Here is a 25,549-nt window from a genome sequence, read left to right as displayed (position 1 = left end):
CTGAAAGTCAAACCGAATCTTGTGTAAACAGAAGCGCCTGCTTTATCTCAGCGGCGGTCGATTGGCCTTCCAGGACCCCATCAAATCACGGGCTTGAAGGGTGTTGTATATAAAAATGTAAAATACACAGTAATGTCCTCTCGCGTCTGCTCAGTGTCTACGTGCGCCGTTACACCGTTGGAAACAGAATCGCTCGCCAGTTCACATGTGGTTCTTTCTCTCTGTGAAATTGACAGACGGCTTTCTCTAATTAATACGGAAGCGCAAACGTCGATACGTGAATTATATCAAAAATAGAAAACGGAGTAAAAATAGATTTTAGACCTTCTCGTGTGAAATAACAGCTGCCTGAAGGCATGAGCGCGTAAATCGGACCCCCAGATTTACAACACTTGGATGATTGGATGTCTTCTTTTTATGTAAGAAGATGATGAGAATGTAAATAGATTGCACATTTTACACATTTCTTTAAAAATGTAAAAAACAAGATAAAAGATAAAACTTACTTGTTTATTGTAAATTCATTATTATGTCAAAAAGTTAATATGCCACTCAGTATGGACTTAAACTTTTATTGCAATATTCTGAAGTACTATTGCGATAAAGACTATGATAAGAAAACTTGCTTATTGTTAGCATTTTTCACAAACATAAATACTGTTCTTAAAAGAATTCTTCCGGATTTATATCACTAAACTGCATACAGTAAAGTCATTTAATAATATTTTTAAATTTACTAATATTTACTGATGTGGACACAGAACAAACAGTGGAGAAAATAGAAAAAAAACATTTCCTGTAATGCTTTCAGTTTTTATTTCTTCACTTTCCACTAATAATTGAAAATTCTAACAATAAATCAAAATTCTCCTAAGAAATTTTTCACGGTAAACGATTCCATAAATGCCCAAACTCGACTCTTCAAAATGCTAATTTAATAAACGGTCACAGTTTATTTCTTCTACATTTGCTTTTATACTGCTAATTCCACTGAATGAACAAATGAGAGTGTTTTTTACACGTTTGATCGAACTTGTTAGGTAAGTGAGCTGTACTGGTGCAGTTACCAAATAAAATTTTAATTCAGTATAGTTATGTCTGTGTTTAACAAGAGAAACGTTATAAATCAAGTCTGTGCTGTTTTTCTGTATCGGCTGATCCTCAGATATCGATATTGGAAGTGGATCGGTGTGTCCCTGAATAACACCGGCATGACATGAGCTGAGTGCAAATGACGGTATTGACAGTAGCTACATTTCGGCCCGTTGCAATAAGCAATACATAAATTAATTGCATAATAAATCAAAATGAGCTCAGTCGTTTCCATTTGCATAATTTTGAGTTTTCGCTCTTTTCTATCTTTCTGTCAAAAACTGGATGATAAAATTTCTCAGTCTGAAACTTTAGTCTCAACAGGACCTTTTTTTATCTAAAAAGACTTCATAATTCACTATATTTGTTGTTTCTGTTGTTTAATTTTGAATATTTTAAATGTCTTCCTGTAAAAGTATTAATATTCAATAGAGGTTTATTGAGTTGTGAGAATGTGTTCTTGTATTATTATGCTGTTATTTCCATTGTATTACTTGACAATGATCTAAAAACAATATTATTGTTTATCGCAATAACGTCCATGATAATTTGTTGTCATTGTGACAACAAATTAGGCCACTGAACAGGCCTAATTTGCATCATTCCTTGCAGCATAGGAATGATGCAGCACCTGAAGTCGTCATGTTGGTAAGTGGGGGGCCCCAAATTAAAATCTGCTTAGGGCCCCGGAAGGGACTGGACCGGCCCTGGATGTAGGTCAAATCAGTCGTCACACTGGGAAGCAAACCGGTGACCTATGGAAAACGGGGTTGTCCTCTCCTCCTCCAATCAAAAATCAATGACCCGGCGACTGATTATTAAACGGGATGAATAAGTAGGGAACATAGTTTCGACAGCGCAGCTCCCCGCTCGGCCTGTCGGGGGCATCCCTGCGCTCCTTTCCTCCACGATGACCCTGCCTGGTTTCAGCAGCTTGGTTCCCATGGCAACCGCTGTCGGTCCACAACCCCCCCCTTACCCCACCCCCCCCCCGCCTCCGCTCTGTCTCTCCCTCCGTTCCCAGACTCTCCCATACATCAGCACCGAGCCGGCTCTCTTTCCCTCCCGCCGCCGCGCGTTCGAGTGAGGCCAGTGGGAGACGAGATGATTACGGAGGGGGTCAGAAAAAAAGAGTTTCTGAATACAACTCCCCAACATGAATGACACGCCGCTGCCGCTTTGGATGAATGAACAAAAAGGTGCTGAAAGTCACAGAGCAGGTAGCTGAAGTAAGGCTGGATAAACACTTTGAAAGCGCTGACTTTCTGAAAGTCTGCATTAGGAAATAAGCAACAAATTAATGATAAATTAAAACAAGCTCAATAATTTCCATTTGCCTTGTTTATCAAAAACAAGGCATATTTTGGTCTCAACTAAACTTTTCCTTAAAAAATTCATAATTCAATTTATGAATAAATTGTTGTTTTATTTTGTATATTTAAAATATCTTCCAGTGTTAAATGTTCATTAGAATTTAATGTTCATTAATCTTTGAGAATGTGTTATTGCATTGTTATATCATTAAATCGCCTAAAAATATTCTCAAAACAACAATATTTATAGTTTATTCCAATAACTTCTGGGACATTGCGTCATCCAGCAGATTTTGTCATCAATACAGTCCCAGTGTGCATGCAAAACTAGAGCAGCACATCATCTTATTGTTGCCTAAAACACAAGACAAAACCAGATCTAACAGCAGGTTTTACTGCAACAGTGTAAATCAAATAAAAAACCTTCCCATCTACAAAACTCAAATGAGGATGTGTGTAAACTGCACACATATTTTCAAATCTATTAATATTTTACTTGAAAAAGTGAGAAAGAAAATCAAATTTGCATAGTTTTGGGAAGCTTTAAACATCATAAATTGGAATGTAGTTTGAAAATATAAAGAAATTTATCACGATAAATGATAAAATGCACAAAATTATTATTTTTTGTAAATCGAGTCCATAGCACCGCTTTATTCAGCCTTCATATAACCTGTTGCAGCTTTCAGCAAATCAGTTCTAGTTGAGGTCGGTAATAGATAAACTGGAGCTAGCCACCGAATGTTTACTCAACTCGAAGCTAACTTGGTGGGCCCAGCCAGATGAAACAATCCTACAGCACAAACTGTCAACAAACCCCACTGACAAGAATATAAGGTTTCTAAAAATAGCCCCGTGTCCCCCTCTGACCACATTCCTCAGGAGGTGAAAGTTGAAGCTTGTTTGACTAGTAGCGGGGGCGGGGGGAGACGTTTCTGCCTGGGTGTGGCTGGACAACGCCACCCTGGGCCCTCGCTGCAAGGCTGAGAAGCCTTCAGGACCCACTGAGCATGCCCAGAGGGGTCAGATGCAACAAGGAGCCAATGTCATGATTAGACAGCAAAACCTCTGCTTGCACGTCCAAACGCTGCCTTTGGTGGAGCTTGCGTGTGTGCAGGGTAGGGGGAGTCAGAGCGCCTTTCGCAGAGTGACTGCTTTCACGTCCGGGCGCCATAACGTGAGAAAGAAAAAAAAAAAGAAAACAGCGGCGGGACGACAAAACCGGCGCACAGAGGCGCTCTGTGTCTCACCTTCTGCCGCTGACCTTTCCTTTTGTTTACAGCGCATTGCCGGGATACTCCCTTTGATTCGGCTGCGCACACGTGACCTCAGCCAGTTTCTGCTCTGCAGTGCTGCTGCTAAAAATAGCCTCAGCTTGCCCTGGCTCCACAGCTAGTTTACATAAGCTCTAAGGGGGGGAGAGAAGAGAGCGACAGAGAGGGGGGTTAGTGAGGAGGAGGGGAGTCTCGGTGAAGAGAGAGAGCAGTAGAGGAAGGAGGGGAGGAGACATGAGGAGGGGTGCATGGTCGACCATTCCACAGTCTCTGAGCAGGGGAGCTGCAGCGTCACCGCTGTCCTCCGCAGACTGCCTGTACACTCCTGGACAACAGGAGGCTGAGGTATATATACACGTCTATGCGTGTGTGTGTCTGCGTGTGTGTCAAGCGCACAGTAGAACACTCAGAGATATCCGCCATTCACCAGCCCTGCTCTTTGTCTGGCCCTTAAAATGGACGCACATTTTAACCCAAAAATAAAGACGTGTATTTATAGCTCCGCTCCTTTAAGTGGAACAGAAACTCTCTCTCTCTTTCGCTCTTTTTTTATTTTTTACCGACTCGTAGCAAACAAAAGCAAGCAAATTCATGCCGTTTGCACACGCTTACCAAAACGGCTCTCTTAGAGAAGATGACAGGAAAAAAGATTGATTGAGACGAGTGCTGATGCTTTTGTTTTTTTAGGACAAAAAAGTTGCGAGAATGTAAACTATATTTTGTGAAATTGTGAATGTAAATATATTTGTAGTCAGTAAGAAATTCTCATTTTCAAGAAAATTATTCCTCCTGCTTCTCAAGTAATGTTTAGGGCTGCAGCTAGTGATTATGTTCTAGCGATTAATAAGATGAAACATCTGCAGATATCTCATTTAACCACTTAAGCCTCTTTTATACAATATTCGAAATGCATTAAAAGATGCAAATAAACAATTAAATTCCTTTTTTAATGTAGGAAACATACATTTTATTGTCTAAAACGGCAGTAGTGTAGCATTCCAATAATAAATTAATCACAATTAATCGCTTCAGCCCTAGTAACATTTAATACTTGCTAGTAACTGGCAACATGGAAAGATTTAGAAAACAAAAAATACGAGAAAAAAAACCAAGACAAACAAAAAACTAAAACAGCAACATCTTTCAAATATATTTCCAAAATGCAAATTTGCCTTGGAAAGTGAGAAAAAAGTGGGATTAAATTCTATCAGTGAGCGGAAAAGCAGTGTACAGCAACAGGTGGGGGAGGGCCAGCAGTGTAAGCTGCAGAAAACTTTTGAAAATCTTAGCAGTTGTGAAACCACAACCTTTTGGTAAATATTAAACATTTATTTCCAACCAGAGCTGTAATCATTTTGTAAGGGAAAATATTATATTAATTAAATTAAAACAAAGAGAGTAGAACAAGAATCTAATCAAATGGATCCCGTTCTGTAGGAGGCTACAGTCTGGAAACTGAGGACTAATCAGTGTGTAAGTTTTAAATCACAAACCTCTATGCAACAATAACGTACAAAATCACAACGTGCTGCTTGGAAACGATACGATAAATTCCATGAGATACTCAGAGGCCCGTTGTATCCCATGCATTAATTAGAAAATGTTTGGACCAACATGACAAAACACCTGATACTGAACTTAAAAATTTAGTTTTTTTAGAGAAAACAAATCACTCACAGTCTTCAACAATTATATCACAACCGCATGTCTTCATAATACAGGAAAATAATGTTCAGTGAATCCTGAACTTTTCATCTTTCATTGGGTGAGAGACGAGGTCACACACATCTAGGGCTAGTTTAGAAACATCAATTAACCCAACAGTCCTAATTTTGGGAGAATATGCTAATTCCATGCTAACTCCATGCTAACTCCCTGTGTGGATGTTTCATACCTGCATTAACACCTGATGATTTAAAGCAGTTCTACTGTTTTAATACAATAAATATTACCTACCAGCACAAAGTGGCTTAGCATTATTTTGGTTTGGTCATGGATCATAATCTGTCATATTTCATAAGAGTTGTTTGGTCCAAGCAGGGATCAGATTGGAAAAAAGGTTTCATATAACGATTCAGATAACAATAATATACAATTAAATTAGATTAGGTGTTAAACTGGAACATTTTTCTCAATATTTGTCTCCATTTTCATTGAAAGAAATTGTACTACCAAAGGAAATAAACAAATACAAGCTGCAAGTTGAACAGGAGCCTGCTTCACCAAGCCAAACTGACTAGTTTACAGTTTCAGATCCTGCTGGCTGCGTGTGACGTTACTTTAACAGTAAAGTCTGTAAGAAAAAAAGAAAACTATCTAGAATATATGAGATTAAATAATCCAGCCATAACAAAACATAAGTAATTTTATTAACATATTTAAGGCAAATTAGTTTTTCTCAATAAATTCACATTTTAACACCTTAATTTTAGATACATTCAAAATGTGAGACTTTTTAAGGATGCACAGACACCAGGTATGTCAAAAGCCTTTCAGTAAACAATTACTAATATTTCTTCATGAGTTGTTTCAGCTTTAGCATGCTGAGGCTGCAGAAGAAAGAATAAAACCATTTTCTGCATGTTGAAATGTTTTCACTAAAGATGCACCGATCAGTCTTTTCCTGGCCGATTGTATCGGCAAATTCTGCAAAACGACTAAATTGGAGAAGCTAAACTCAAACTGTTCAGAATCAGGCTACAAAGAGAGCAGAAAGTCAGTCTAAGACAAATATTTGAGTCTCTACTTTTATTAGAGGAGAATGAAGTTTAATTTTTATGTAATTTTCAGGATTTTTGAGGAACTCATGAGCGCTAAGCTATATATTGACCTCAAAGTAGCTGCTTCTTTGTGGAGTTTTCTGTTCAGCTTGACAATGACATGGAAACATGGCTATTAAAAGTAAGCAGAGGTTGTCTGAGCCTCTGGTCTTTAGAAACAAAATAAAAACACACTGGCAGCACAACGAATCTTGTGACATGTAGCATGCAACGCGGGGCAGCTTTAGGCTCTTATAGCAGCTCCCCTGAGCAGGCGGAGAGATTTTCATGTGCGATATCTACGACAGGCTTCAGATCTCCACCTAACGCACTTAGGAACGGTTCGCAGGTGGAGGAACGCCTCGCGTCGGGAACAAAGCAGATGCCCAGGTTGGAAAAACTTCACACACACAAACATTTGTCTGTTTGGAGAAGGCATGTGCTCTGTAGCATCTTCTCCATCGCTTTCCGGCCTCCAGAGAGAGACGACCAGAGACATCAAGAGGGCCGGTGGAACCAGAGTCCCACGGGGGGAAACAACAACCTCCAGGACAGCAGCAGCAGCAGCAGCAGCAGCAGCAGCAGCAGCAGCAGCAGCAGCAGCCCACTGAGCTTCCACTGCTCACATCAAAAACCGCTCCGCTTTACTTAGAAATCATGTAACAAAACACACGCGCGCGCACACACACACACACACACACACACACACACACACACACACACACACACACACACACACACACACACACACACACACACACACACACACACACACACACAGAGCTGTCTTTGATTATTCTGCAGTCAGCTGATAGGAGTGTCATCTGATTAAAACAAGTGACACCAATGTTTCTGTTAATCTGGATTAAGGCCTTTTATGAATCCTTTTAGGAGGAAAGGATCGGGTTTCCATTATTGGCTACAATTAAGTTCTGAATGTGACAGTAGAGTTTATTATCCCATTAAATAAAATAAATATTTATTAAACATTTTTATTTTTGTGGTTTTATCCTATCATTGTTTTATTCCTTGTGTTTTAAATGTTTTATTTTAACCATTGTAAAGCACTGTTGTTTCTGTAAAACGGACAACAGATAAAAGTATAATTATTTTTCTTTTTTTGTTCAATTGTCCATAACACTACTGTTGCTACTACTACTACTAATTATGCTTATTAATTTTTCACCATTAGTATTACAATTATTACACTATTATAATTAATAGCAGCAATTTACATAGTTACTTATATTACTAAATATAACAAATGTAATAATATTAACATTGCTATTATTTGTAATAGCAATTTAAACATTGTTTCATTATGATTTATTTTTTGTTATTATTATGTACAATTATTATTATAATCACTATTATAATTTTAGTAGTACTTTACACATTTAGTTCAATTATTATTATTACTATTATTATTATTATGTATTTTCTATATGTGAGATCTGAGACTAAAATAATGAATCTTTAAGTTGCACCTACAAGTTTGCCCATAAACCCTTTAAGGACAAAAATGTTCAACTCTTTCTTTAAAGGTTTGTTTTAAAATCATCTTTGTTCTTATTCTGATTCTTTCATATTCAACTACTTGCTTGTTTTGTTTTGTTTTACATACATTCAAAAAACCCTGAAACTTCTTCTAGATTCCTAAATCTTAAACAAAAGTGTGTATTTTTGCTACCTTATGACCTAAATTAACCCGGAAACATTTTGTCTTCTAAGTAAAACATGTTAAGATAAATCAAATTAAATAAATAAATTAAAATACAAGTGAAGCCATCAGGATCACTTGGAAAATGTATTTTGTTGGTGACAAACCAACGGCGGTGACACCCAGTGGGTGTGTAAATATGGCTCTCATGTTCTCCTCCATGAACAGCAGCAGTAGTTAGCGAAGCTTAGCGTCTCTGTTTCTGCACAGCGCTCCAAGGGCCAGGAACGGCTGACAATGGCCGCCATTCTTAGAACTTTACTGTTCAAGACGACTGTGTCAGCGGCCCCCAGGCTGGTGACGGGGTCCCGTGACCAGCACAAAACCCCAGCTGAGGCCGAGAACTACAGCCAGCTCCAGGTACGTTTGTGCAACTGTTGGCGGTCCGTCTCAAACCTGGGCCAAGTTCACAGCGATGCACTAAACCGCCGGGCCTGGAGTCAGAGGACCGGAGGCGACAGGCCGGCCGATGGTTCATTATAAACTCACACCAGATGTGTCCTTTGAACCGGCAACATCGCTGCATGACAGGATGATAAATACTTTTAAGGAGCTCTAATGTTGTGGAGGTTACAGTAGAAGATCCTGATTATTGGCTTAAAGATTTGTGAAATAACTGAACGACCTTTGAGGCCTAATCGCAAATTTGGTCATAATGACAAAGAGAAATCATCCATAGACCAAAACTGGGTAGTAGTTAGTTACATTTACTCAATTACATTTCTGAAAAATGTTAATTTTAGGAGTATTTTTTTACTACGCTGTTCTTTTTCTTTCACTAGATCAACTTTATAATGAAGTATTTCTACTCTTACTTGAGTAAAATTTCTGGATTTTATATCCACTGAATGAAAAACATGTTTTAACCAAAATTTCACCAGACTCAGACCTGCAGTTTTTGTTAAGCTTTTTATTGAAAGAAACTGATTTGGAAAAATGTTTTTTTTGCCTGATTTTGTTATTTTTTTTGTTACTTATGAGAATGATTGTTATTAACGTCCTTAAAATACCAACATTTCCACTTAACTTTATATTTTGGTTTGTCTGAGTGTGCAATTTTTAAATTTTAGATGATTGATAATTTGATCAGTTACTCAGTATTGAGCAGACTTTTTACCAAATTACTTTTTTACTCTTAGTGATTTTTTGGATGGCTACTTTTTACTTCTACTGAAGTAAAAATATGCTGACATACTCTTTCTTGAGTGCAACTTTTGGGTACCTTGCCCACTTCTGCACATAATTAACAATTTACCCACTTACTACTAAGTCTTAGATTAAAATGAGTTCCAGTTGATTAATCAAATCAGTTAATCCTTCTACTGGTGGTGTATTTTGGCCACCATCCAGAAGAGGGCGACGCTGGTCATCCATAAGTGAAGCCAGTTGACACAGAAATGAAGATGGTGGGAAAATCCCAAACCAGGAAAGAGAAACAGTGAAAATGCAGTCACACAATTAAGGCGAGGATTAAGTCCCCTACTCCAACGTCTCTCTACATGGCTTTCTGCCCATACAGCCAGACTGATTTAAGGAGGAGCAGCAAAAGCAAATGAAGTAGAATAGCAGTGCTTGCCAACAACAGATAGTCAGTCAAGACATGTTACAGTAGGATATCGTCTCTATGTGGTTAGCATGACATAACCGTCATGAGACCGCCATCCAGCTACAGTCTTCAGTCAGAGGCCTTTTCAGGCTCGTTGTAAGACTGACTGCTACTGGAGATACTTGCTGCCTAAGGCATCAACTAAGATGACTCTGAAAATACGTTGCTGACATGACTTATGACAACATTTCATTTCCCTTTTGGATAATGAAGTGTTTTTGCAGAACATAAAATACGTTAGCCATTACTTTAACTATAATGTGTAACATTTTTAACAGCAGTTTGATTAATTGCAGTTTTATCTGTTTTTAAACAAAATCAGCTATCTCAGGTTAAACATTTTACACAACTTGTGTGAGCCAATGTTCCTGAGGTTTGAGTAGTAAAGCCGCCGGGTGGTGGCACCCGGAGCAGCCCTCTTTCTGTCCACGCCGTGCCGCCGTAGCGCATCAACACGGCATCAACACGGCATCAACACGACATCAACATGGCATCAACACGGTACCCGCTTCACAAACACATGTACATGCAGGAGCTTCCCGGGACCAGGCTCAGGGGAGGTCAGATTTGCGTGTTTGATTTTGCCGTTGACACATCCAAGGCACTGCAATGGAACTGGCCCGCCGCAGCTGAAAATAGCTTATAATCAATCAGCTGGCAGACACATATCTGTGCTCTTAAAACGTATAAATGTGCAATGCAGAGGAGCAGATCGATGGGTGACAGGATTCCGAAAGCGTCGATACGGACATGCTCTTTGGCATAACAAGCTCTCGCCATCGGCCTGTACTTTATTTCCTGTGCCTGTGTCCGATGGGCCGGCCAGCATTAGGCCTGCTGGAAAAAATATCTGCAGTGAGTGGAGCAAGGTCTGTGAAGGACAACGGCAGAGGTGGAACGTCTGCTTTTATATAAAATCTAAAACAGGACGCGCATCCAGCTAAGCTCGATTGCTTTTTGCAGTTTCGCGACGAAACATATTTGACTGTTGGCATGCAAAGCAATCTGTCCCTCCTCCATAAGCCTTCATGTGGGCCAACTTCCTCTTTAATTTACTCTGTGACTGAAAGCAGCCTTATCACGTTTATGATCTAAGACAGCGCAAACGACACAAATAAAGGCACAATAAAACAAAACTGCGGATTGTATGAACCCAACAGCAGCAGTGCTACAGCACTGAATAAAAGTAAAGCAACCAGGCCTGAACTTTGCTCTCTTCCTTTTAACCCGTTTGGCAGCAGACCCCGTCTGACAGGGTTTCCAGCGAGTGGACTTAACAACAACGGGTGTCAACGCGCATGTGTGTGAAGCTTTTACACACACGGGCCGCGCCGCTGCCAGGTAGGACAGAGTGTCTGGGCCCTGCGCGCAGAGAGCCGACTTATAGGTTAAAACCAGAAAGAGGAAGCAAGCAAGAGGCCTCGTTACTCTGACAATTGCCAGACTCCAGGTCTCAACGTTTTCTCTTCCAACAGCAGGTTTTTGGTCTGTGTGGCGTTTTTTTTAACCACGATAAAGTCTGATTAGCAAGAAAATGCACAGAGGATCAATAGAATACTATAAATGATACTGAACAAAAGGTTCACTTTCCAATCTTTGAGCAGAAACGAGAAAGTTATGAGGATGATTTACTGATCATCCTCTCATTATCACTACTGACAAAAGCATTTTTTAAATGTTAAATACAAATTATATATACTTTTTTATAAAAGTTCTGACTTAAATTACTGCTCTGACTGTTGTTCGACATCTAATGATTAAATGACGATAACTGATACATCACAGTTAATTGATTTCGTGTTTTTTATTTTATTATTTTACACGTTGCAGTTTATAAATGAATAATATTCATAAAATTATACCTATTTTTATAGAAAACTTTAGAGAGTAGCTGTGCTAGTTTCTTGGCAACAAGGTATTAAAAACATGTAATTATTTACTATATTTAACCTAATTAATCAGTTCTGATCATAATCTGAAGTTTTCATGGTCCGATTACCTGATTATGGTAATCAGACCATCAAATATTTTTAAAAGTTAAAAATATTTGAAAGATTTCTACAAAACTGCACAAACACAGAGGCTTAGTGAGTATTTTTGTGTAGTTTATTAGCACAGTTGAATTAAGACACAATTAATTCAAAAGTAACTAATCAGCAAGACATGGAAGCTAGTTTTAAGTAAATAATTCCTTAATATTGATGAAAAAGTATCAGTTCCATTGGCAGATTATTTCACTTATAACATGGAGAAAGTTTTGTTTTGTTATGAGTTAAATAATCTGCCAAACGAATTTGTAATTTTTCATTAATATTAAGAAATAATTTACATAAAACAAGCTTCTTTCTCTTGCTGAAAAGTTACTTGTATATTAAAATAAATTAATTGGAAATGAGACTAATAATACTTGATAAGATCTTACAGTGCTTCACTATTTGCTGTGAACTGCTGGTCAGCTGGCTGAATGAAAGCTACTACATTTTGGGGAAAAATAAAGAACTAAGATCAAATTAAAAGCTTTTGGCTGCAATTTTTGTAGCCCATGCTTAAAGACAAATATAAGAAGTGCTGTTATAATTTGAGGTAATGTTAAGTAATCAAAAACTCACAACTACTATGATAAACACAGTTTCCCACATTGCAATATAATCCTGGCGGGCCACCAGGCTTTACTTGTGCCCCCACCTGGCTTAACACTGTTTATTCATTTTAGTTTTTTGTTTTTAATTATTGCCTTTTTTAAGACTTTATAATTGGTGTTTAGATATATTATTCTAGTCTTCCATTAACAAAAAGCTATCAGGTGATATTTTCAAATTTCCCATCAACATTTTTTAACTCAAAAACATGGCAGCCGTCTACCTTAGCGCCTCTAGTGCCCTGTGCCCTGGGCTTAGCAAGTTTTCTGGGGGAAACCCTGAAACTTTAGCAGAACTCTTTAAGCCAGTTGATCAGCAGTGCTTAGCAATGTGTTAATCTAAGCTTCACACACCTGGAGAAAACTCCGCTCACTCCAACACTTCATCTTGAATTGCACTGAAATGAGTTGAAGCCATAGCAGAATGATTTAAAATTTTAGATTTGAAACACTTTTTGTCAGGAGGAGCAGGAAAACTGCACCGGTAGAACTTTTTAAAAGCCTGGTACTGATAACCGGATCATGTCTAGTGGAAATCTATTGCCAACAGAAGAAAATATGGATAGAAATGTAGCAGAAATACATTAAAAAAAATACTATGACTACGTTTAGGTGGGATTATTAAAAACATACAAGCTGCTCAGTTTATATAATCCACACTTTTGTCTTCATTCCCCTCTGTTAATGTTTGCTCATGTCACAGGACAGCTGTTATCAGCGCTTTAGCCTGCACTGATAGTACTGATTTTACTTACAATACAGCACACTCTTCAGGATTTCAACACTCAGAAGAGCGCAGTGTTTACAGGACTGTAAAAAGGAAGTAATAAAAGACTTGAAACGTTTACAACGCCAGAATTTTTACATGATGTCACTTTGAGGATTCAGACTTAAACACGCCCAACCTGCTCTTTTTAAAAAGTATATTTTGTTCGGTTGGTTTTATATTTATCCGGTTGCAGCACTGACTCGGAGCGGCGAAGACAAACACAGGCTGGGGATTGTTTCAGCGCCACCTTACAGATTCATGTGACTTTCCAAGCATCACCTGACTTCAACTCTCCTGTTCCACGGCAAGGAAAAGCATCGATGTGAAGTTAAAAATATAAAAATATGTCAGAGAAGACCGAGCTGTATGCAACAGGACTGTTAAAACACAGGCTAACAGAAGTGCCTTTGGCCAAACCCTTGGAGATAAAGAGGAGCCAACTTTAAAGATAAGAGGGGACAACTTCCAACGGGCAGCGCTCCTTCAGACAGCACCTGATAAAAAAATGAAAAGCAGCTAAAAATAAATCCATCGTTTTATTGCAGCTGAATTATCTCTACATAAATCCAACCTTTAATTTCAAGACATTTATTCCATGAGCGGGAAAAAACATGCTGGTATTCACAGTTCGGTAGTATTTGCGTATTTTTCTGTGGAATATACCATTAGATTATTTGTGGATTTTTTTGGTTTTATATAAAAAAAGAAAATGCAGCTTGAATATCTGAGGGCAATGCTACTTGACACGCTATCGGCACAGCAGCAAATCCAGGAGTTTCCGCTGATTGGCTGCAATCTTTATCTCCTCAGGAGCAGCGATAGAGAAACTGTAGACATTAGCTTCTGCAGTAGTGCTAAGACAGTTTACACTCTACATATTAATGAATATTAACGTGTATATGAATTAAATTAGGAAGTTATAAGTTTTTACAAGGAGTCATAAATATTAATGGGATTCAGATACTTGTGCCACCTGTGATCTGTATATTTGATATCGAAACAGGCTCACAGTATCGTAAATACAGCCTAACCTGTCTTGAGTCACAGGAATGCAATGAAGAGGTCAGAGTGCGATTCAAACTTTTGCCCGACAGAAAATATATGAGATTCAATGGTTCTGTCAAGGCTAAATAGAAGACCAAGGAATAACATATTAAAGACCAGCTTTCCTTTTTTAAAGAATTTAAGACTTTTTAAGGCTTTAATTTTAAATAAAAGCCTTAAAAAGGCTTAAAAAGCACGCACTGTGTGAAGGAAAGCCCGCTGCTCCAAATGAAACCCCAGCATGCACTTTTTAAGGACATGCGGACGTCGTGCCAACAGTGAGGTTTTTTTTACGTCTTCCAGTTATTGCACTGACTATAAGACTTAGATCACATGTATTAAACTTAAGGCCCGAGGGCCAAATCTAGCTCGACGTAGCTTTTAATGTGGCCCTGTAGATTCTTGACTAAACACCAGGTGTGCTTAAATATTATGTTATCAATCAAATCAATGCAGCTTTTATTTGTTTACTGTCTAATTATATCAGTCAGTTCCTCCAGTTTCTTGAGAATTATCATGGAAATTCACGCAAAATTAGCACATTTTTTGCACTAATACATAATTTTATTGCATATCTTTTTAACAAAAACTCTTATTTGTACTAAACAGCTGCCTCAACCTTAGTTGATGTCAGATTATTGTCCGTGATCTAAACAGTAAGGAAAATCACATTTACCGTCATAAATAAGTGCAAGTATTTCCAAATTAGCACCACAAACACAAAATCCTGGAGGGACTGAAAATATGTTCAATAATATTATTTAATTTTAAGAATTGATTGATATTTTAACAGTTTGTGAACAGGTTTTATCAATAGATTCAGGCACAACTGGGCCTTGAAGATCTTGATTTGGTCCAAAACGAAAATGAGTTTGACAAACTGATTTAGGTAGTAGATGTTTTCTAATTTATAAACATCAAACTGCATCTCTTTTATTGTTGCTCATAGAAATGCCATTTACATAACTAGTTCCTATTAATGTACGATACAGACTGAACTTTTCTACCAGTTTCAGAGGGAAATTAAAGCCCTGCAATAAAAGATCAATTAATTTACCACAGGGGTGTCATTGCATGTGGTCACCACCGTAAACCTCTTGTTATTTACATGTGAACCAAGAGGGGAAGCAGAAGGAGAGTACTGTAATCGGCGAGTCGCTTTGCATGTCCAAACTTCCTTTTACAGGCAACAGAGGAGGCTCTCTGCTGTGTCCAAGGTACTGGATGAGCCTTCCAAACAATCCGGGGCACCATGGAAAGACTCACCAGAAGCTGCACCTTGCAGCTCCCAGCATTTCCCAACAGCAGTATCTAAAGCACAAACGTCCTGTGTGAAGGAAAGCCCGCTGCTCCAAGTGAAACCCCGACCCGCATTGCTTCTGAGGCTGCTGTTGAATCAATACAATGGCTCCAAAGAGGTCCAACACTGGCCACATTTCACCGCAGGTCAGACCCAGCTTTGCATATCGCCATGGAGACATGTCAAACACGCTGACGTGAGGAGATATATGTATGATTTTCCAAAGGCTGACTACAATCGCGGCTGGGCTCGCCACACCCAGAGCAAACATATCTCAGCCGTGTTCACGTTATGACCCGACACCAGAACGCTGTGGCTTCCAGCTCCAGAAACACACAACCAAAACCAGACAACCCAAACCCAGCAGGCTGAACCTGAACCTGCTTTCTGGCTCTTATAACGGCGGTGCGTTCGCTGGACTCTTACTATTGTGCGCAGTCGATGAGCTGGTATTCGTTGGATCTCTCGAAGCATGCCTTCACTCCTTCGTCATCCCACAGCTTCTTTGCGTGATCGAAGAACTCCTGCAGAAAAAAGAAAAACAAAGAGGAAAGTTTTTAAGAGAAATACTCCAGTTTATCATGTCTGTACAACATTTCAAAATCCTTAACTTTGTTAAGGTCAGCTAGAGCTCAAAAGACCAAATATGTTACAAAGGAAACTACACATATTTCCACTTTTAGAAACAAAATAAAGTATATAAAGTTTATTTACTGCCTGTTGTTTATACTGGTTGTTTGAATTTAATGTAGATTTTAGTTTATTATACTGCTGTTTATAAACTAATTTATCTAATTATGTCAGATTTCGCTTTACTTCTATTTTATTTGTTTTTATGTACTTTGTAATTAACTTAATTTATACTAGTTGTCTGAATTAAATGTCAATTTTAGTTCTTAATATTTCTACGGCAATCATTTCATTTAAATGTATAAATTTACGAGTATTTGTTTATTAAATTTGTTAAAACTGTTTTTTTAAACCAAACTTATTTAATTATTTTGGACTCTTGAGGCAGATTTCAGTTTACTTCCATTTCATTTATTTTTCTACTTTTTAATTAAGTTATATTATATTTTATTTTATACTTGCAATTTGAATTAAATGTATATTTCAGTTTGTTTTTAATTTTTATTGTATTTATTTATACCACCTGCTCAAATAAAGCGTGCATTTTACATTTTCTCTTTCTTACGTTCATTTATGTACTTTTATAATTTTTTTTTATTACATTGTTTTATTGTAGTTTTTCAAATTAAATGTAGATTTTAGTTTTGTTATTCTGCATTATTTATTTTCTAACTGTTGTTCATATATTTATTGTATTTTTTGATCTTCAAGGATTGAAGAAGCTATGCTCAGTTTTTATTCCTACTTAGTATCTTTCCCTGACACCAACATAATTATTTCCAGCAAAACGTTTGTTAATGGCACATTTATATTCCATGTTACCCTTATCTGTCTCTCCATTTATTATTGTACAGTATTATCCTTGTTAAATAGGAAAAGTGCTTTAAAAATAGAATTTGGTGAGTCAAAAACTACATTTAGGATATTTAGATTTATGTTTTTTCCCAATAAAAATACAAATACAAAATGAATTTGATATCTATGTTAACAGAAGTGCAGCTACATCAGTAAACATGCATGTGTTGCTCACAGCAGGGCCTTGCAGTACAAACTGTTCCTAAGTCAGTTTATGCTAGTCGCTCAAGTTTTGCCAGGTACATTTTTCACGGGACGTTTTGCATCCTGCAGCATTTTAAAACATGTGATACAAACATGTTTTCAAAAAATAACGTTCAGTCTTGTTCTTTGTATCATTTTGTCTTGCTCATGCATCATAATCTGTCATACTTAATCATCAACCAGACGAAATGGTGAGAATAGGGTTCAAGTTCTAGAAAATAAAGTACTGTGAGCCGCTACTTTTTCCCCACGCTTTGAACCATGTGGATTGTAGCCCGGTGTGGCTTTTCTGTGGATTTTCCTTCAACCACCAGGGGGCTCTTTAGCAGGAAGTGAATCTTTGGAAGTCAAAATTGGAAATCAAAGAAAGTGCTAATTTTCATTTAGAACAAGCACATGCTAGCAGCAGGCACGACGGAGAAATGTTATTAAATTGATGTGATGCAGCTTTTAAGTTGAGGGTTATCGATCTGGCAGTACAGGAGGAAAATAGAGCCGCCGTATGAAAACTCGGTGTGAACGAAACCATGCAGCGTCCTAATAAATCCAGCAGATTTATTAGGACGCTGCCCTCTGCTGGGTCCTTGTGGAAAACCGAGATATCAGCAGCTTATAGCCCAGTGCGGCTTATATATGTACGTTTCCATTTATTTATTTATTTATTCAAAAAATCTGTAAGTGCGGCTTATACTATGGTGCGCTCCATAGTCCGAAAAATACAGTAATTAAATCAAATTATATGACTGATTTGGCCATTTCTATTCATATTCACCAATAGAATCTTTTTTAAAATACCAAAATCACTTAGATGTGTGATGGTTGTAGTTTATTTGAGGGTATGAAAAGGAAAAATGCTACAGAAGACAATGACAATGAGTGGCTACAAAAGTAGTGAACAAACTGGTGAAGGGCCTGATTGATCCGGAGTCCCTGCAGGCAGCGGCACTAATATGCAGCTTTATTGGTCACATCGCAGGGGTGCGTTGCCAGATCTAACCAACGTCCATCATCTATACCAGAGGATGGCACATGTCCTAGAGTAGGGGTGTTCAAACTGCTGCCCCGGGGCCATTTGTGGCCTTTGCATGAATTTTGAGTGGCTCCTGACTGCAATTCAAGACAAACGTGACCTTCCAACAACTTTTGTAATTTTATTTTTTTTAATAATGACAAATTTATATCTTTTTAAATTTAAAATGTGAAGTACAACGCAAAGATTTTTTTCTTTAGTTACCCTTTTTTACCCAATAAAAACATTCAGAGTTTTTTTTTTTTTTTTACTCAAAAACAGACAATCATGCCATTTGGCTACAAAACAAAAGGAGAAATTTGTAGAAGGAAATTCTTATTTTTGTTACTGAGAAGAAACTCAAATTGAAAATAATGAGACCAATTTATTGTCTCTTTATGTGTCTCATGTTGAGCAGGTAACATAAAAAGAATTTACAATAGTTGGGGGTTTTTAATTGAGGGGCAAAAAAACTAAATGTTGGCGAGAGAGAGCAAGGTTTCAACAGAAAGGCTGAGCAAAGTATGTTCGTTTCAGTCCATCAACCAAAATCAACCACCAAACATCGATGGATCTGGAAAAGCCACATCCTGTGATCATCACTTATTCAAAGTTCAACAGGAGAGTGTCAACCTACAATAGACATCTATAGAAAAATAAGCATTAAAAAAAGTTAATCTATAGTAATCAAGATGTCAGCGTGCCCCTCCCACACAAAAGGTATGTAAACTTTATTACTAAGTCAAAATTGTCAAGTCAAAATTTCAGAATCTAAAATAAAGCAAATGAACTAGACAATTGAAATGGAAATGGATCTTTTTCATTATAGGTCCAAAACCTAAAAGGTATTTTTCATGTTTGCTGTATTCAAAGAAAAGCATCCAGTTCGCAAATAATTTTGAGTTTGATTGAACTATTTTTTTTCAGTTACATGATTTGGGTAATTTTCTTTCAAAACTATATTTAGCAAAGTTTAATAAATTTAATAAAAGATGATTTGTGTGCAGCAAAGTCGGCTTTTCAGTAAAAGCTTCTGGATGAACATGGTTCTATTTATTATAAACACTTGTTTATAAAAACACAAATACTTTGTGTTGTACTTCACATTTACTTTAATTTGACCCTGATAACAAATTAAAAGTCTCCATCTGCATCAACCATCTGTACTGGATGGGCTAACTTTGCCGCACAAAATAAGTCCAAGGGCCACTAAGGCCTCTAGTAGGGGTGTATAGCTGAAATTGTATAAAGCCTTATCAAGTCCAGAGGACTCCAAAGCTTCACACGACATTTGCACTCTGCGTATTCATTGCATCGTTTATTATTTAAATTATATTTTTACTATTTTCTCCACCATTTGTTCCATGATATAATTAATAACTATCAGTATATTCAAACAATATGGCCAACTACAGTTACTATGGGTAGTTTAAATCACTCTTCTTTAGGACTATTTCAACCTGATATGTTTTTCAAGAATGAGGCGTCATGCAGTCATAGCCGTACCTAAAAATGAAGTAATAAATAGCTAATTATCATCATTTATACCTTTATCTCAGTACATAGTTCCTACAAATCTGAACCAGAAGTGATCACCGCCATCTTAGCAGGCAAGTGCATCACAAAGAATGGTGGATCCATGGCTTCCAGACCAACAATAGCAAAAAATGTGGACACTCTTGACCAATGTGCAAGAAAAAGATGCATGAACAAAATGGCTGCTGTCATGATCGGTTCGTATGAGATGGAGAAGGAAAACATGTCAGACGATGTGGACAAACTGCCGCTGATCTTATACTAAGATAGCATTAACTAGCAAATAGGAAGAGTGCGCAAATCTGAGATGCATACTATCAGTGTTTCAATTAAGTTGTTAAAGAAGTACACAATCTTTGCAGGAATAACAAGTTTCTGGTGACCAGCAAAGTAAGTACATGTAGTAACCAAAACTTAGGCTACATGTCCGTCTTAGCTGCCAGGCTAATTTTTCTAGTTCGGCAGTAAATACTACAGCATACTTATATTAATATTACACAGAGGTAAGTAGAGTACATAAAAACTGTCATTGAGTAATATGTTTTATGTACACCAAACACATTTTGAGCATCAGGTGCATCTGGTTTACATTTAAAGTCTATGTGGAGGCGCGTGGAGGGCCGTGGAGGCTTTATTTTGAGCGCGTAGCGCAGCAAAATTTTAACTGTTTGGAGTGTTTGAAGCGTCCAACTGAGAACAATGGCTGGAAATGACATGTTTGACGCGCCTCCGCATAGACTTTGAACGGAAACCAGACGCGGGAAATGGAAGGTGAAGAGCAAAATCTCAAGCGTCCACATTCAAGTTGCACACGCTTTGACCTTGAAGCTTGGGATGCGTTTTTGACGCGTGCAGCGCTTTTGGTGTGAACGCACCATTAGATAGGAACAAGGTAAGAGCTAGTTTTAAGCTTGTACCATGTTTGTTGTTGTCATAGCAACTCCATAGCAACTGCCTACCAAGATGGCGGTCAGTTACAAAGTTCATGGAAGTGTGACATCACATGACAACTAATAATTGTAATAAGTTTTATTACGATAAAACTTGATTCAGATGGAAGAAAGCATGGAGATTCAAATGTTTCTGATGCTTAATGTCATTTAAAATATACATATAGTAACCTATTCTTTACATTAAGAAGGCATCTATCAGAATGATGCCATCTCCAGCTCATTTCCTGTTCCTGGACAAAGAGGAGCATTATGGGGAAGGGGAGGGAGGGTCTCTTCCCATGACTCTAAGACATTTCCCAGGACTCTCTGTTTGCCCTGTGCAGGGACCATTGGGCGCTCAGCCTTTACCGGCTCCTGTGAACATGTCTTTCAGACTGGATGGGCTCCTCCTCTACCCTGGCACCACCACATGACTCTCTGCACTCAGCACTGGCTCTACGCTCCTACAGGGGAGGGGGAGTAGCCGCGAACCAGAGAGAGGAGCGGAGAGGAGCAGCTTGATAAATGATCACATGCTCCGGGAGATCTCCTCTCGGCGGATCCGGTGATTAAGTTCAACGTGGAGAAACTCCACTGATCTCGTACGGTGTCGCACAATAAGCTCAAGTAACCCTCGCTCTCAGGGTTTGAAGCTGAGTTTTCTGCACTCAATCAATCTTCAAACCACTTCTACTAATATTAGCTAAACTTGAGATTAGGATTTTATTTTTCTTACAGGGGCTCAAAGTCCTAGGACGTTTTGGGCTTGATGGAGTGAGGATGAGGAGGGTGGGGGTGTGTGATCCTTAGGGCTCTTTTCCACAGAAGCGTGTGACATTGGGCTTTTCAATAAATGCAGTGTGTGCTCTGCCCTACAGAGGAACTGATAACACAGAAAGAGACCAGGAGGGAATTTGCTGCTTTAACCCAAGTTTTTATGTTTCTTTAACTGTTTCACATCTTCCCAATCTGCCTCCATTCCACGGGAACAGACTCTCTGCTCAGACTGAGTTTAATCAAGTATAGTCCGTGATGTAATGTCAACTGAATCATATAGGTCAGGGCTGAGACAGGACAAAATGGCCTACATCTCATTTGACTTATCAAAACAGTCTGAACTGGAAAATCAAGCATTCTTTCGCCTTACTTTCTGCATTCAGCAAAAGCCAACGACTTTTTTTTAAAAGAAATGACATAAACTCGCCACCATTTGCTGGGTTTAAAAAGCAGAGGTGCACAAATACAATCCACCACTGCAGAGACACAAAATCTTACCAAGTGTGTTTGTTCTAGTTTCTAAAATAAGGCAAAACTTTCTTAATATAGATTTAAAATATTTCACTTATTACTATACATGAAATTATCTTTCAATTAATATTAAGAAACTACTGACTTAAAACAAACTTTCATTTCTTTCTTAAAAGTTATTTGTAATTTTGTTTAGACTTATTTCAAGTTTACCCGAATCTAGGACAAAAACACACGGTAAGATTTTGTGTTTTTGCAGTACAAGTTAAGGCAAAACTCGAATGACTTAAATGGTTCATAATGAACCAATGAAAAGCAGTTTTGACTCATATTTTGACGATATATTGCATGCAATTATGAATTCCTTATACTAGTTGTGGATATGGATATAGAAAATAATAAAGAATGCTAAAATCACATTAATGTGAATAGTAATTTATCAGATTATGCTACAAATGTAAAACAGGTGGGTGTAAATATACTTTATTACTGTTCTGTTGTTTTCTTTTATTTTAAATGTTTTTTTTACTCTTTTATTATTCAATAAACTTAACCAAATACAAGCCAGGGATAACATTTTTGCCCTTATATTAACAGCAAAATTAGTAAAGCTATCTGAAAACCAACAGTTGGTTTAGCTTGGCAAATTTAGTTTCTTTATAGAAAAGCTGTGGGACACTCCTATAGTTTGCATAACTATAAATGTTTTTCTATGAATAGAAATATTTTCAAACATCCAAATTTGTGTTTTTTGGAAGCCAGGAAGAAGCTTAGCACCATTCCTTCTGAATATACAACTAAATAAAATCCAGGACTTTTCTGTAATCTCAGTAAACAAATTTTAAAATAATGACAATTAAAGCCTTGGTATACACACCTACAAATTCAGGAACCTTATTCATTATTGCTTAAATTTACTTCCCCCAGACAGTAACGTGCTGCCAGCAACTGGGTCGCAGTTTTTGAAATACCTTGCCAAAGAAATATTGTGGATTTGTAATATCACGAGTAACAAGATTTTGTAGTAAATCTGAGTCAGATCATGATCAATGTATGCAAAAAGACCTGGCTTTCCTGGGCTATCTTACAAGGAGACCTGGGATGGTAAAAGGGTTTTTAGCTTTTAATATGAGGTTCTAAATACATGCCAAGTGTTCAACAAGAAGGAAAAACTTCCTGGACCAAAAATGATGATGCTTACCAACAATCCAACAGTCTTGACTCAACTTTTAGGAAGAAATTGTACTATGTGGCTAATCGTCGCTTACGTAGTTACTTAGATTACCAGTTTTAGAACCATTTTCGGTTATAGAACCACACCTGTTTTAAACAGAAACATTGGTGCTCGTCAACAAGTGTGAAACAGAAAAACAACACAGTGCAAATCATAGGCCAAGGCTCATTTGAATTTGCTCCAGTTCATTTGAAAGACACTGTCGAGTGGCTAATGTTGCTACAGCAGAGGCATTTGTTTCCATTTGCATAGACGACCGTTTGCATTCGCACTTTCTGTTTCGTGTTATACTAAAGATAGAGGAGACGGAAAAACCTAAGGTCCTCAGTCACTACCAAACCTTTAACTCCAACACTTCAAAGCTGTTAAATAAATGCAGCTTTTTTCTGCTCTTTCTGCGATTAAACGAGCAAAATGTCAAAAAAAGAATTAAATGGCATTTTGGGTTATTTTAAAAGCCAACATCCAAAATATAAAAAACTATTTTTAAGAGTATGAACAGGAGTTATCCAACATGGGACATTTTGTACTTGCTGACAATTCATGACTACCATGTAAGTAGGTTACAGAAAATGTTTCTGTAGATTTTAAAAGTTACAGTTTTAAGACTGTTAAAAGTTTAACGTCATGGGCGGCACGTGACGTAGCAGTAAAGCAAGAAGTCTCAGGTTTGACTCCTGAACTCATGAACTTTGCTGCATGGTTTCCCCCTTCCCTTTCACTGCCCCTTTTCTGCCTGAAACACTAAATAAATGGCCTCTTGGAAATATAATAAAACATTTATATCGTTCAGGTTGTTTAAAGTTCAGAGAAGTCAAGTTGCATCAGAACACCCAAACGTAAAAAAGTCATTTAAAAACAAACTAAAATGTTGCATCATATTAAGGATGAAACAATTAATCATATTAACAAATCAATTATTGGAATAATTGCCAACTAATTTAGTAATTGATTAATTAACTGGAGTATACAAATACTGATGAAGGACCAACACTCAGAGGGGTAATTAAGCTAAAATGAAACAAAAATATTTACATTTGCATTTAAGATTAAAAAAAAGAAAAGCTTATTCACCTGGTTCACAAAAAAAAACTTCCATTACCCCTGACCCTTTTGCAATACAATTAATAATCAGTAATCCAAAATATAATCGACAGATCAGCCCAGCACTGTATCGATGTTACGGCTTAGAAGTATTGTTACATTTTTGTTGTTAAGGCAGATGTGTTCGCTAAACAAACACAGAGTAGCAATGTGCTCCCATTCCCCACCTGTTGCTGCGCACTGCTGGCCCCTCCTACACTTTACACCTTACAAAAGGTCTCGGGTTTGACTCCTGAACTCATGAACTTTGCTGCATGGTTTCCCCCTTCCCTTTCACTGCCCCTTTTCTGCCTGAAACACTAAATAAATGTTTCAGGCAACACTTTACACCTTACAAAAGGTGTAAAGTGTTGTTGTTATTGTGCTCCAGATTTTTGTTTTGTTTTTTGTAGGAGGCGGTTTGGGAAACTAAAGGAGAACCACCACTGCTTTTAAAACTGGAGCTGGTTTATTAATGGAAAATTGAATCATTTAATACAATTATTTCTGGAGTTTGGAAAAATAGTCAATTTAAATGCTTTCAAAGAATGATAAGTTGTCTAAAAACTTGAACATTTCTCCCTATAATAAAGTGTCGGAAAGCATTTATTCAAATGTATTGTATATTGAAATACAGACAAACAAAAACTATTTGTAAATGTATCCCAAACTGGGAAGTTTTGAACAACTAATTTTTCCATGTATTCCATTTAATTTCCCTTATTTTGAATTTGAATATCCTACTGAAAGATCACATAAATATGTACGGAGGTTCATCAATTCAAAGTAGCAAATTGAGTAGCAAATTCTGCACATTATGGTTTTCAGAGTCCAGAGTGTTTCCCAGATAAACTGGCACGACCTTTTTGTTCACCTAAATGCTGTGGTTGAGGGCCGCTTCGCCCTCTTGCAGTTTTAGTAAATTGTGTCGCATTTTGTACCAACCACCGGTGAATTTATATCCGAGAGAGCGACGTTTCATTGATCCTTATATCCTCTCTATGTGGGCTCAACGTGCACCAGCTGGGAGTTATCACAAAGTAAGGTCATACTTGCAAATTAGAATATATATAAATAAAAGATTTTTGCCAATTGGTTTGTTCTTTGGATTGGATGGTACTATAAATACCCTCAGAGCCATTTCTAAAACTAGAATTGGAAAGTTACAAAGAGGGATGTGAAATAAGTAACCAAGTAAATCACCTATCTAATGTCAGTCAAACTGAAGTTATAAAAATAACAAATGGAAAAAAACAAATAGCAACGAGTGGGGGGAAAAAAATCCAAATTTTTTAAAAATTAA

The 25,549-nt window shown here is 37.5% G+C and overlaps 1 protein-coding gene across 2 annotated transcripts in view; it reads right to left on the bottom strand.

Moving 5' to 3' along the window:
• Window positions 1-25,549, bottom strand: part of LOC129378015 (guanine nucleotide-binding protein G(olf) subunit alpha) — a 71,627-nt gene that overhangs the window by 15,649 nt on the left and 30,429 nt on the right. For both annotated transcript variants that reach the window (XM_055058258.1, XM_055058259.1), the window contains exon 5: window positions 15,942-16,039. In XM_055058258.1, coding sequence (XP_054914233.1) covers window positions 15,942-16,039 — 98 coding nt within the window. The remainder of the gene's footprint in view (window positions 1-15,941; window positions 16,040-25,549) is intronic.

The sequence above is a fragment of the Poeciliopsis prolifica genome, unplaced genomic scaffold (genome assembly GCF_027474105.1).
Source record: "Poeciliopsis prolifica strain line A6 unplaced genomic scaffold, Auburn_PproV2 SCAFFOLD050, whole genome shotgun sequence".
Classification (NCBI taxonomy): domain Eukaryota; kingdom Metazoa; phylum Chordata; class Actinopteri; order Cyprinodontiformes; family Poeciliidae; genus Poeciliopsis; species Poeciliopsis prolifica.
Note: the sequence above shows the minus strand (reverse complement) of the source record. Positions and strands in the feature narration are given on the sequence as shown.